General features: G+C 37.4%; 1 protein-coding gene across 1 annotated transcript in view; it reads left to right on the forward strand.

Moving 5' to 3' along the window:
* Positions 1 to 12,410, forward strand: part of LOC131411274 (bifunctional heparan sulfate N-deacetylase/N-sulfotransferase 3) — a 145,640-nt gene that overhangs the window by 68,576 nt on the left and 64,654 nt on the right. The window contains exon 5 of the mRNA XM_058549961.1: positions 3,884 to 4,012. Coding sequence (XP_058405944.1) covers positions 3,884 to 4,012 — 129 coding nt within the window. The remainder of the gene's footprint in view (positions 1 to 3,883; positions 4,013 to 12,410) is intronic.

The raw sequence follows: 12,410 nt of genomic DNA on the forward strand, positions 1-12,410 counted from the left end.
GTTATATTATAATTTAAAAACATTCAATACTCTCCTGTCATTTTCAAATCATATACAGTCTCAGTAGAATAAAACTTAAGTCTCTAAAGACTTTATTCAATCTTGTTCTCCTTTCTTTATGTTTCTCTCTGTACTGTCAGAAAACGTCCTTGGTTATGTCCCATGAGGTATGTTCATTTTTTGTTTTTCCTGAAAACAGATTTTACCTGTATTATAAACGCCTAAATCTTGCAGGTAATAAAGGCTCTAACAGATTTCCTGTTTTGACGGAACTGTTCCTGTGGTTCCACTTTTGCAGCAATCCCTGGAAACCCTCTATATTTGCTTTGTGGGCTCTTGGATGAGACTGTGCAGTTGAGAAATGTTCAGCAGGCAGTTGATTATGCCGTACAAGAGAGAGGACAGGGCTCGGAGTCATCCAAATAGAGTTGTGAGTTGATACCACAAGAGCCAATATGTCCTCCTCGGGAGAGACTGCAAAGGGAAAAACAGCAGGGAACTGAGGAGTGACCCTTACTTAGATCCACCCATATTTTTTGTGAACTGAGGAAAACTTTGTTTTTTTAATGATCCATTCACAAATCAAACTCATAAGGCCTTAAATGAAACTCATTATCTTCTCTTCAAACCAACTATTTATCCTGCTATCCCTAATCCATTTCTGAAATTCAACCATCACACTGAACCCCCGTGTCCAATCAGTCTCTACATTCCATCAATAATTCCTTTATAATAATTTTTTATTACCCTTCCTTTCCCAGAGCCTAATTCACTCCCTTGACTTCCGTGTATCAACTGTGGTGCTGCTTCCTACTTTGTCTATTTACAGCTTCCATCCATTCCCCACTGCCATCTATCCCCTAGACAGTGCCAACCTTTTAATCTTTCTAAAGTGCTGCCTTAATCTTGGCCTTCCTAACCTTGATAATAACTTCTGATTGTTTCCACACCTCTTAACCTACTCTTCGGGGACCTGAAAACAGTTTGGACTCAGTCTACCTTTCTATCTTCTATTCTCTGGAGCTAAGACAAATTCACTGCAGCCAGAAAGGTCTACAACAGTATTGCTATGTCCATGTCTTTGTCATCATTTCCACCTTGAAAGACTGTCTGACCACTCTCTACCCATTCCTATTCCCTTTATTCCTCAATATCAACTCCCTTATCTTATGTAATTTAATATAAAGCCCCTTGGTGAATAGCAGTTCAATACCTAACTCAGGTCTACTCTGATCTTATTCTCCTCTGAATTCCTACAACACATCATCTTGTAACTCCACCAGGAACATAAAGCCTACTACATTTCAAGGTGTTTGAGGCTCAGGGTCTCTGAGCCTCCAGTCCTGTTGCATTATCTACTGGGCAGTGTTTATCTTCATTCAGCAAGGACCTGATGGAAAACCAGGACTCTCTACCCTAACTCCTGGTTGTTAAATGTGGCTCTCTGGGGAGAGCCAGACACCTATCTCTCTCAAGCAATAGGACTACAGACCCTGATTATCTACTTACTGTTTCTAATGGAGATGCCCATTGGTAGAGACTCCCATTAACCCTGCTGGCAGCCTCCTAGGTGGTCTTTACTGGTAGCTCCCAGAAGCATTTGTTGGCAGTTGCTCCAGGTTTAGGCCGTAGGTACAGGATATTGGCTTCAGGTCCCATTGGCTAAGATTCTTGTTAACTATGGTTTTCGTAACCATCTCCCAGTTATTGTCAACAGCTATAAGGTTCCCAGGGACTCGTCAATGTCTTAAAGTTTGAATTTGGCAGTGTTTCACTCCTAGAACCAGTTCTAGAGAGCAGTCCACAGCAGAATGCCTAAAAACTCTCTCATTCCTTCTCTAACATAAGAGAGCTGCTTCAAGGAACATGTCCAGTGTCCTGTAGCATTGTGTTCAGGGAGCAAGACAATGAACTATGACCCTATCACACTCCAGTTATCTCCTCAACCTCCTGTGGTTGTCCTCGGGCCATCTGAGGGCTCGTGGTGACTCTTATGCTCTCAGCAGGTGTGATCCTCCCCAGAGTTGCAGGGTGAAGCCTGGCACTTCCTCTTCCCTGTGTTCAAACTCAAATAATTTGAGAAATAGACAAAACAAATTTCTTTTCACTTCTCTCTCCACTTTACATAGAATCAGCTATGCAATCAAGTCTCAAAGATGGCTCTGTACGTTTCCATAGTTTTTCAAGCAAGATATTCAAACTGAAGCCTAAAAGTGATTCAGAATCATGTACTTTTAAAATGTAAAACTAACGTGGTATTTAATCACATTTGGACATTTCATTACTTAGCATTTGGGTATTTCTCTTTACCCCAATGTACCTTAAATCCTTTAAGAGTTCTCCCACCTGGACTTGCATAGACTTTACAATAAGTATTTGTTAAATAAATGAATAAACACTATATAAAGCTTTAATTTCCAAGAAATTACATTTCCATGAATTTTTAGGGAATACATTTAATTCAATTACAATACTTTTGCACTTAGTTCTTTTTTTTTGTCATTTATGTTGTGCATAACATTATGAGAATGTATAATGCTTTTAAACATAGATATCATCAGGGCTAATACTCTGCAATTAAACTGAAGCTCTTTTAACTATTTCATCAAGATATAATAGCTTCTAAGGATATAACTTTTATCAATTCACCAAAATAAATAGGATATATAAAGTTTCGATTCACACAGCAATGTATGATGTATTGATTGAGCTGAGAATTATGTTTTCTAAGAACACTCTCCAAGGACTAGATTGAAATTTATTATAATACACATTCAAACTAAAGAAAAACAACTAGTGTATTTGTAAGAGAGTTGCAAAGCATGGGAAATCCTGTACAGGTAATATTTTGAAAGCACTTACTGAACCAAATGTGCTTTAAGAATAAGGACAGAAAAAATGAAGATCAATTTGCTTAGGACAATAAACAGAAGACCTGCCTGTGTAAGATTCTGTAAAACTTGTAGCTTTCTACAACATATTCACTAATTTTATGCTACCTCAAGTGTATAGTAATAAACACAAGTCATAAAGAAGTAATTATAAAAGATTTAGCTAAAGATTGTACCATCTTGCACAGCTTCAGTTCACACCTTCTTTTATAATTGCACTGATATTTTAGCAGGAAAGCTGTAAGAATTTGAAAAAAAAAAGTCCTTATCACAAATGTGTATCATGTAAGCAAATAATGGCTTTTATATACAAAGGGTGACAAGAAGACTTTTTACTAAGTGACCTTTTATCATTTTGTTTGTGCCACTTTATAAAAATTACTAACCAAATGCATAATCTCTTGCTCACTTTTGGAACTGGCAGGCCTCAGACTTAGAATTTGGGGCAATGACTACAGCCTGCAGTAGTCCTATCAGAATAGAGCAGACACTATGATTTGTATCTCAAATATTTGGTCTAATTTAAAATGTCATTTCCTACCAATCACATTAGGTTAATAATCGACTTCATTTTCTAATGCATGGAGACTTTGGCAGAAAGCGTCAGCCTTAAAACTTTTGCCTACTAGAATTACAATGCAGCATAGACAATTCCAGTATTTTTAAAGTCTCATTTTTACTTCTTTTTTATTTCTTAAGATGCTGCAACATACTAGGCTTCATAATAGAAGTACTGACTTGGAGCTTTAAAATAGATAAGTGGCTAAAATAATTTAAATCTTAGTTTTAAAATATTTCTCTGACTTTCGTCAGTATTCCTTCCGTACTGATGTCATCCTTGCTTTCTCAGATGTGAAGGGTTTTCTGAGCCTTAGTTAAGAGCTGAACAACCACACCAGCTTGTGCATCATCTTCCATCAGAAAAAACCTAAGTTTCAACAAATTAATTGGTTGAAAGGAACTTTTTCCTTACTTTTTCATTCTTCCTTCAGGTTCTTCCAAGACAAACCTGTGGGCTTTTCACTCACACAATTTTCTACAAAGAGTATCCGGGAGGCCCTAAAGAGCTGGACAAGAGTATCCAAGGAGGTGAACTTTTCTTCACGGTGGTCCTCAACCCAGTAAGTACTTTGAGTTCTTCTCCAAATGAGAAATGACAGGGCGGATGAAAAGTAACCTGACAAAGAGGCCAGGCTTTGGGTAGTTAGCAGCCAAACCAATAGAAATGGGGGCAAACTAATTCTGCAAGCAGCAGTGACATGAGGAACTTACGGCAGAGCCAAGGAAGTGCTCCAGGGGACCCTCCTCGGCGCTGGAAGGCGATCAGAATTCAGAGATTCCTGCTGTTATGGAGAATCAGATTTTCACCTATAAAACTTTCCTGTTCCCGCTGGGGACTAGTTTTTTCGTTTAGGTAACTATTACCTCTATTCTTCTTCTTTTTTTCCTGTTTAAAGTCAAAGAATAAGCAAAATGGGAGAGGAATTAGACAGGCAAACACGGTCGTTTGGAGTATGCTCGTGTTAGATCTTGTCCTGCTGGGTCGCAGGCTGGGGCCGAGCAGCCTGTGGAAGGGGCTGCTGCTCTCCTACCCTCGCTTCCTGATGCTGCGTGCCAGCTCCACCGTGGCCAGTCGTCCACATGTCTGCTCCAGGCGAGTATTATAAAGCTGTGGAGAGAAAGAAGAACTAACTGGCGTAAAGTGTACAAGGAAAAGAAGGGATTTTATTTCCCTTCTCAAAATCGCTAACATAAAAAGTAAAGGTAGGTTTATTTATCAGGAGATGTATGAGTTTGCCCCTGGCATTAGCAATATTCAAGATGAAAATAATGTAATTTTCCAAATGTGAAAAATATTATATCAGCATAAAAGTTGGATAAGATGGGGTTAAAGAGAATAAAAATTGAAGGACTCCTCTTGACCTTCATCTTACAAGTCTGGCAAATAAAATTGCAGGTGTTTTTCATCGTCTGCTTATATTCAATAACTGTGTCTATTTCTCAGCTCCTAGAAAATGAGCTAGAAGTGACAGTAACTTGTCTTTGGCAAAATCAGCATGTGTATCCAAAAATCAGGGTAGTTTGGGGGTAGTGTGGTATTTGGCCTTTTGGAAGTTTATCAACCTTCATATCCCAAAATATAAATAATTCTGATTTATACATCAGAAATAATGTGATTCTTCTAACTTGTCTATTCTTTACAAATGGAAGTATCTTTGGAATCATCTCATATGGCTTTCTTCTCTTTTTTCTCAATTGAGCCATAGGCAAAAGAGTTAAATCAATGCTTGATTATGAACTGAAGACTTAGTTGAAATATTCTTAATATGCTAATACAGTCACCAATAATTTTAAGACCCTTTAATTTGTAATATATAAAATTCTGATGTTTTACATTTCCTTTCATCATAGAGCAATAGGACTGTGAACAGATAATTGTCTATTTGATTCTCTTAACCAATATTTCCTTGGGGGCGTAAGAAATTCCTAGTGGTATTATAATTTCAGAACTTTCTAGACCAAATTAGTTTCATTTAACATGGAAGAAATTCAAAATTAGATCATTCATGTACAATAGATTTATAAGAAATATTTTATTTTTCACTAATTAAAAAAATCATTTTTTTAATTGATAAAAAAGTCTTGTAGGAAAGCTTGTGTTAATCCTGGATACTAATTTGGATTAAACTAACTGAACAAACTCTTTAAGTGTTTACCAAACTTTGCTACTTTTCAGGCCTTTTTCAATAATATTTGGCAATTTTGTCTTGATGAGGAGATTCACAGGGAACAAAGGGGAGAAAAAAACTTGTTCACAAAACTTGTTCTTTCCTGATTCAGAAAACCACCAGTAGATACTTACTTTCAGATAAATGCTGGGATTCGAAATAAATGACAGATCTTGTCAGACACGATAAGAAAGGCAAGGAATCCAAATTAGCTTCATCTGGCATGCCAGCTTCAATTTTTGGATGCAATTGTAGTTCCCTGGAGATTTGTGGTTGAGAAGCCCACGTCTAGACTCAGCTCAAGTCCTACCCAAGAGAAGTCTGCTGTCATTGTTAGTGATGTTGGTCTGGCAGAATGGAGTGAGGAGTGGTGGCCTGTGTCTCATGAATTCTCCATCCCAAAATTAAGTGTTTGCATGAAGTTTGTGTTAAAATTCAGAAAGGTCCAGGTGTGGTGAGGCATTCTAGTGATGTAGGAGAAGACACGCTTTTTTAGGTCAGAATGAGAATGAGAAAATCTTGATGGAATCAAAGGTGATGTTAGCTGCAAGAAATATGAATTTTACTTATAGTGGATTTGAAAGATAGCCATTGTAAGCTTACGTAATACCCCGGGCCTGAGTGGAAGTGCCATTTTCTGAGAATGCTGAATAAGGTGGTTGTTTGCTCCAAAAAGGTAGATGTGTATTAGAAATATATCTATGATGCTTAAATATATTCAAACACACTTGAGTTGAAAATGAAAATATAAGCAGAATTTTAATTAATGTGTTTTTAAATTTTTCTTCCTATATATCAACATAATATCCAGTGGATACAATAACTTCTGATGTGGGTCGGATGCAGATGTTTTGATTAATAGACTTTGAGGTTTAGATGCCATTGGGAGGTGGGCCCATCAGGCTCTCTGAGCCTGGGACCGTTAAGAATTCAATTCTTATAATTATTTTTCTGATTCTAAACTCAACTAGCAATTTCCTGTCTATAGTTTGTTTTCCCATATAGATCCTACTATAGGAAAAGAATATGTTGATCATAAGAACTTGTACTCACTGGGCCAGTAATTTGTAATATAATGTTATAAATCTTTTTTCAATTGGTAAATACTTCACATATAACCTGACTACCATGAGAAGACCCTCTAATTGAACAGATTCTAATATTTCAGTTCTTCTATAATTTACAATTCCCTGTTTTAAACTAATAGATGATATTCTGTTTTTATTTATCAGTTTCATGGTCTTTGCTAATATGATTCTGCCCCTGGACACTCTCTGTCAGTGTACTGAATCAGGTTGGAGAGCCTGTCAGACTGAGGAACAGACTCTGAAGTGTTTGTTGATTGATCCAAGAGGGTAATGAGAGTTACCTTATGGATACACCAGGGGAGAGAGCCACTACAGTTATCCCAGAGTCACTGTTAGCTACAGACATACAAGCGCAAAATTTCTACACAAACATGTAATACTCCCAGACACAAATATTCTTGATCAATTCACAATGCTACAGGGTACACTCATATATACTTTTAAAAATGTGAGAGTCTACTTACTTTACGTACCTATATAAAATAATATGTAGAGTGGTACTAGAACTCATACTTAGGAAAATGACAAAGGTTCATTGACAGTGACTGAACCTGCCCTCAATAAAAAGAACCCTATAAAATTTAAGACATATATACTTATATGGAAGGAACTAGTAAGAGTATACTGTCCATTTTAATGTGAGTTTCCAGTTCCACCTATCTCAGGAAGATGTGATAATACTTAACTAGTGTGACAAATGGAGTAGTTCTGGTTTAGACACAATTATTCCTCTTACAGGAGCGATATTATCTTCTATTGCTGTGAAAAAAGATGTCACCTTCCTGCTCCAATGTTCTTACTTCTAATTACAAAATGTCCTGAGTCTTTGCTTGTGCTCTTGTTCAATAAACAGACTCTAGTTATTGACATTAACAATTGATATCTGTGGAGCGCTTGCCTGCCTCCAACATGCCTGATGATAAAGACAGGGCTTGCTTTACTTATTAATCCAAAAGATTTGTGGATTGCCACAAGAATCATGCTCTTACCACACTTGCTTGGAATTCAAGTGGAGCAAATCCTTGACAGCATAGCAATAGTATACTTCACTCATCAAACTGTTAAAATCCCATACAAGCAGTAGCTAATCCCTTTATCCCATATTTTATTGAATACTTTTTGTCTCTGTTTCTCAATTTGATAATGCAAGTATCCACCATACCTTCCATCCCCTCCTCCCCAAATCCCTGAAAGCTAAATCTAAGTTGTATTTCTTTAATTAAAGAAAATTCAAACATGGATGTGAATAGATTGAGTGTATTAAACTGGAAGTAACACATAAGTGGATTATAATGAAAGTAAACAACAAAATTCACACAAGGAGATAGTCTGTATAAATAGAAATTAACCCACGTTGAAATTTTTTTTAAAAACTATAATTTACATGTGTAGGGGTTATGTGTGTTTATCTATAAAATTCATCTAAAAGGAAACAACATTTTTTCCTCATGGGAAATTTTATGTTCCTTTCTTTTCTTATTTACTAATCCTGGAAAACATTATGTTAACAGAAAACCCTTTATTGAAAAGTAAATAAATGATAGTAGTAAAAACAACAACTTTGGATAGTAGAAAAATGATTCCTGAACATGCCTTATAATGAGTACTACCTGGAACACTCGAGTGAAAAAAATTCAGACTTCAGGGCTGGCCCAGTGGCGTAGGGGCTAAGTTTGCATGCTGCACTTTGGCGGCCCAGGGTTCGCAGGTTCAGGTCCCAGGCGTGGACCTACGTACAGCTCATCAAGCCACGCTGTGGCAGCATCCCACATACAAAATAGAGGCAGATGGGCACGGATCTTAGCTCAGGGCCACTCTTCATCAAGCAAAAAGAGGAGAATTGGCAACAGACATTAGCTCAGGGCCAATCTTCCTCACCAAAAAAATCCAGACTTAATGCATCAGAATCTCCAGGGGACAGTTGTGGAGATCTGCATACTTATCATGAGCTTTAGGTGAGTCTTATGATCAGGCAAATTTGGGAAATACTGCAGAGGAAGAAAATGGAGAAATAATTTTGGTAATCAAAGATTACCAAAAACTGCTATAGAAATTGTGGATTTATGATCAGAGTATCAGAATTGAAAATGAGCCCAAATCTGCAGTTGGGTTTTAAAAAATCAATGAGAATAAATGTTTTTCTTAGTGACCAGAGAACTCTAGCTTGAACTGGAGTTTAAAATTGAGGTAACTTCTGTTTATTCTCTAAAACTGAGTTTAAGGGTCACCTTCCTCAGGAAATCACCTCTCCTCTGGTTTAGAGACCCCTCCTTGTGCTCCCACAGCATCCTCTGCAGACTCTTTCAAAGTGCTTATTACCCTGCATTGTAATTGCGGGTTTGCTATTAGGCTATTTGCTTCTTGTGGTAGAGAATGTCTTTCACCTGCAAAACAATCCCAGTGCCTAAACATCATGCTTCATAACTAGTTTTTATTTAACATATATTAAGGAAGAGAAACTGAACTTTCTAATGATCTGGTACAAAAAAAAACAATGAATCTAAAAGGAAGGGAAATCTGGGTCTTGGTCAGATAGTTCTCAGATCAAAATCGTAAGTAAAGCCTATTTCATGAGTTTGAGGGGGTGAATTATATATTGTTGTGTACTCTTCTTCACATATGTAATGGTCTCTTCTGTAGAGAGACTTGTTGTTGAGTTCCTCCGGTTGTGAGGACTAAGACTCACCCAGTTACCTCAAGTAATGGGTGTGGGACTCCAGAAGAACCATCAGGGCCCATAGGACTTGGAGGGTGTTCTGAGCCCAAGGCAGCTCTAGGGTCCGTGCAAACAAGAATTACCCATCTTGAGCTTTGCCGCAGTGCTTTCATATGAACACAACCGATGCTTTCCAGGTATCTGAGCGTCTCTTTTTAATACTGCTGACCGTAGACATTCCTTCTCTGCCTCAAAAGTGCCGCTTGTTTATGGCTTCTGCATCCTCATTGATTAGTCTTACACATGGCCCAATGTGAGTGCAGCACACATTTTCCATATGAGATTCAGCTTCAATTCTCACTTGCTGACTGCCTCATCCTCTTGTGGTGTCAGAGGTCGAATTCCCAAGGAAGAGAATCTATTTGGCCCATCTCACTTTTTTGAGTCAGCCAATATCAGTCCTTGCCTGCTGTGCAGTGGCCACTCTTGGTTCGTGTGTCCTGTCCTCCTCTCCCCCTCCCCAGTCTCCGTTCTAAACTATGACTGGGCAATGGCTGCCTAAGGGCTGCCCTTTCAGCAAAGCCTTGGAAGGGGCAGGCACTGTGGCTGCCATCTAACCTGAGTCTGAATCCTGTGGGAATATGTATGGTCTCCAGCCAATCCCAGAGATCTGGGAGTAAGCTGAATCTCTTTGGATAGGGCCTAAATGTTAATTTTGAAGCCTGTAAAGTGTAAGTAAGTAGCTCTCTTATGTAGGACCAATTAATTTTATCATTGTGTTATCTATCTTGCTTCTAGAATGCAAGTTCCAAAAGGGCATGTCCATCTTGTGTTTTGTGTACTCTGCATCCTCAGCACTAGGAGGAGTTCCTAGCATGTAGCAGGTGCTGAAAAAATATTTCATAAATGAATGAATTAACTTAAATGTCAAAAAAAGGGGGTAGAGATTACTGGCAAAGCAAATTATCTTACCTTCATAATGGAAAACATTCAGACACTAAAAAACACATTGTATAATAATTTTTAATGACAAGGAAATATTCATGATATGTTTAGTGAAAAAAGCAAGTTACAAGAAAATTAGATATGAACCTGGAAATGAACTAGAAAGAATTCCACAGAATGCTGACAATGGTTACCCTAGATCACAGGATTGAAGATAATTTTCATTGTCTTCTGTTTGTCTGATTTTTATAAAATGTCTACATTGAACATCTATTACTCTTACAACCAGAACACACACACACACACACACACACACACAAAATGCTACATTAAAAACAATAATAATAAAGAATTATCTAACAGGGAAGGATGGAAAATGGAGTTATTTATGTTAGTGGTATATCAGGGATGGAATTAATATTTACTCAGTTCCTGTAAACTTCATATGTCACCTAACAACTACCTCGCCACATGGTTATTTGTGTTCACATATTTTCTGATATATGAGGGGGCATTCTTGTAGGAATGATCTATGTGTGTCTCATCTTTGTGCTTTTCTTTGTGTCTAGATCAATGTTTTGAATCTGTAAGAGGTCACTACATGTTTTTTAAATGATTGACCAAATGCATGAATAGTTAGTTATGTTTTAGGGGCATCACTTGACTTACGGCATATCCAAATGTGAATAATAACAAGCGTGGTTTTAATAAAAGTATCTTCTAGCAGATTCTCTTCTTGCAAGTAAGTAAAATTTGAGATCCAGGAAATTCTGAAGTGGCCTTAAATGTTTGGCAGGTTTTCACAAGTGATAATGAATTAGCCTGACATGGAGCCATGGACAATTAAAGCTGGAAAAGACCACAAAGGTCCTTGTTCAATCACCTAATTTCAGGCTCCAGGTCACTCCTGTAGTACTCTGTTGAGAGCTCTGCCCTGCTTGACTCTGAGTTCAGTGCTTCTACCACTAACAGGCTGCTTCTGCTCTCCTCGTTAAACTGGCCTTAACGTGATACACGTTACCTCTCAATGTGACTCAGTTACCTGGTACTGGGAGAAAGTGTGAATGGTTTAAATTTCCGGCCATTATGTAGGAAAAAGCAGCCCATCCCTATGTTGGGTAAAAAACAAAAAATAAGTGCTTTTGAAAAGAGCTGTAATAAGCAGTTATAGCTAAGGGAAAATGTCAAATGTACTTTTGAAGAACTATGAATAATAAACTATGTACTTTTTATCTTAAAACAATAAATCTTGTTGATGTTACTTATAAGTTGATAAAACTTTTGAACTTGTAAAGCCAAAGTATTTTAATTCATTCTTTTGCTACCCTCCACGTTAGCCCTATTTTTCTATTAGTTATGTTCTTCATGATTAACTGGTGTTATAAAGTTACTCGCCATTGTGAGATTAAGAACACCACAAGAGAGCATGATTAAGTCTTTTTGATTTTCACAGTTAAGAAAATAGGAGTATGAGAAACTCTCAAGTCATTGGAATGGATATTATTAAGAAATTTAAGAAAACATATATTAAGTTAAAGAAATGAATATTATGTTATTCCTTGTTTAATCCTTGGATAGTTTCCCATAGCACTCAGGACAAAAAGAAAACTCCTTCACTTGGAAAAAAAATTAAATCTGGCTCCTATCCACTTTTATAGTCTCTTCTTTCAACAGTCTCATATATACACCTTTCACTCCACCCATACACAACAATTTGCAGTTCCCTAAACAGGATCTGTTCTTCGTTCTGTGCCTTAAAGTGCTGTTGCCTCAGGTTGGAATGTCTTCCAGCAAATGGAAGCTCATCCATCCTCTTTTTCTAGAAGACTTCCCCCAGCTGTCCAGCTTCCCCTCTTTGTTCTCGTCGCACCCGGGCATAACCCTAACATAACTTGCTCATAGTGTTGTAAGTTATCTTTCTCCTCCAATAGTTTGTGCATTCCTTGATAGAAAGCATCATGTCTTATTCTATTTTATAATCACAATTATTGCAAAGTTTTTGGCACATTGTAGGTTCTCAATAAATGACAACACATTAATTTACCATCACTGCATATGTACTAGCCTTTGGATTTAGAGGAAAATCTGATTGCCTTGGAAG

Source organism: Diceros bicornis, chromosome 11 (genome assembly GCF_020826845.1).
Source record: "Diceros bicornis minor isolate mBicDic1 chromosome 11, mDicBic1.mat.cur, whole genome shotgun sequence".
Classification (NCBI taxonomy): domain Eukaryota; kingdom Metazoa; phylum Chordata; class Mammalia; order Perissodactyla; family Rhinocerotidae; genus Diceros; species Diceros bicornis.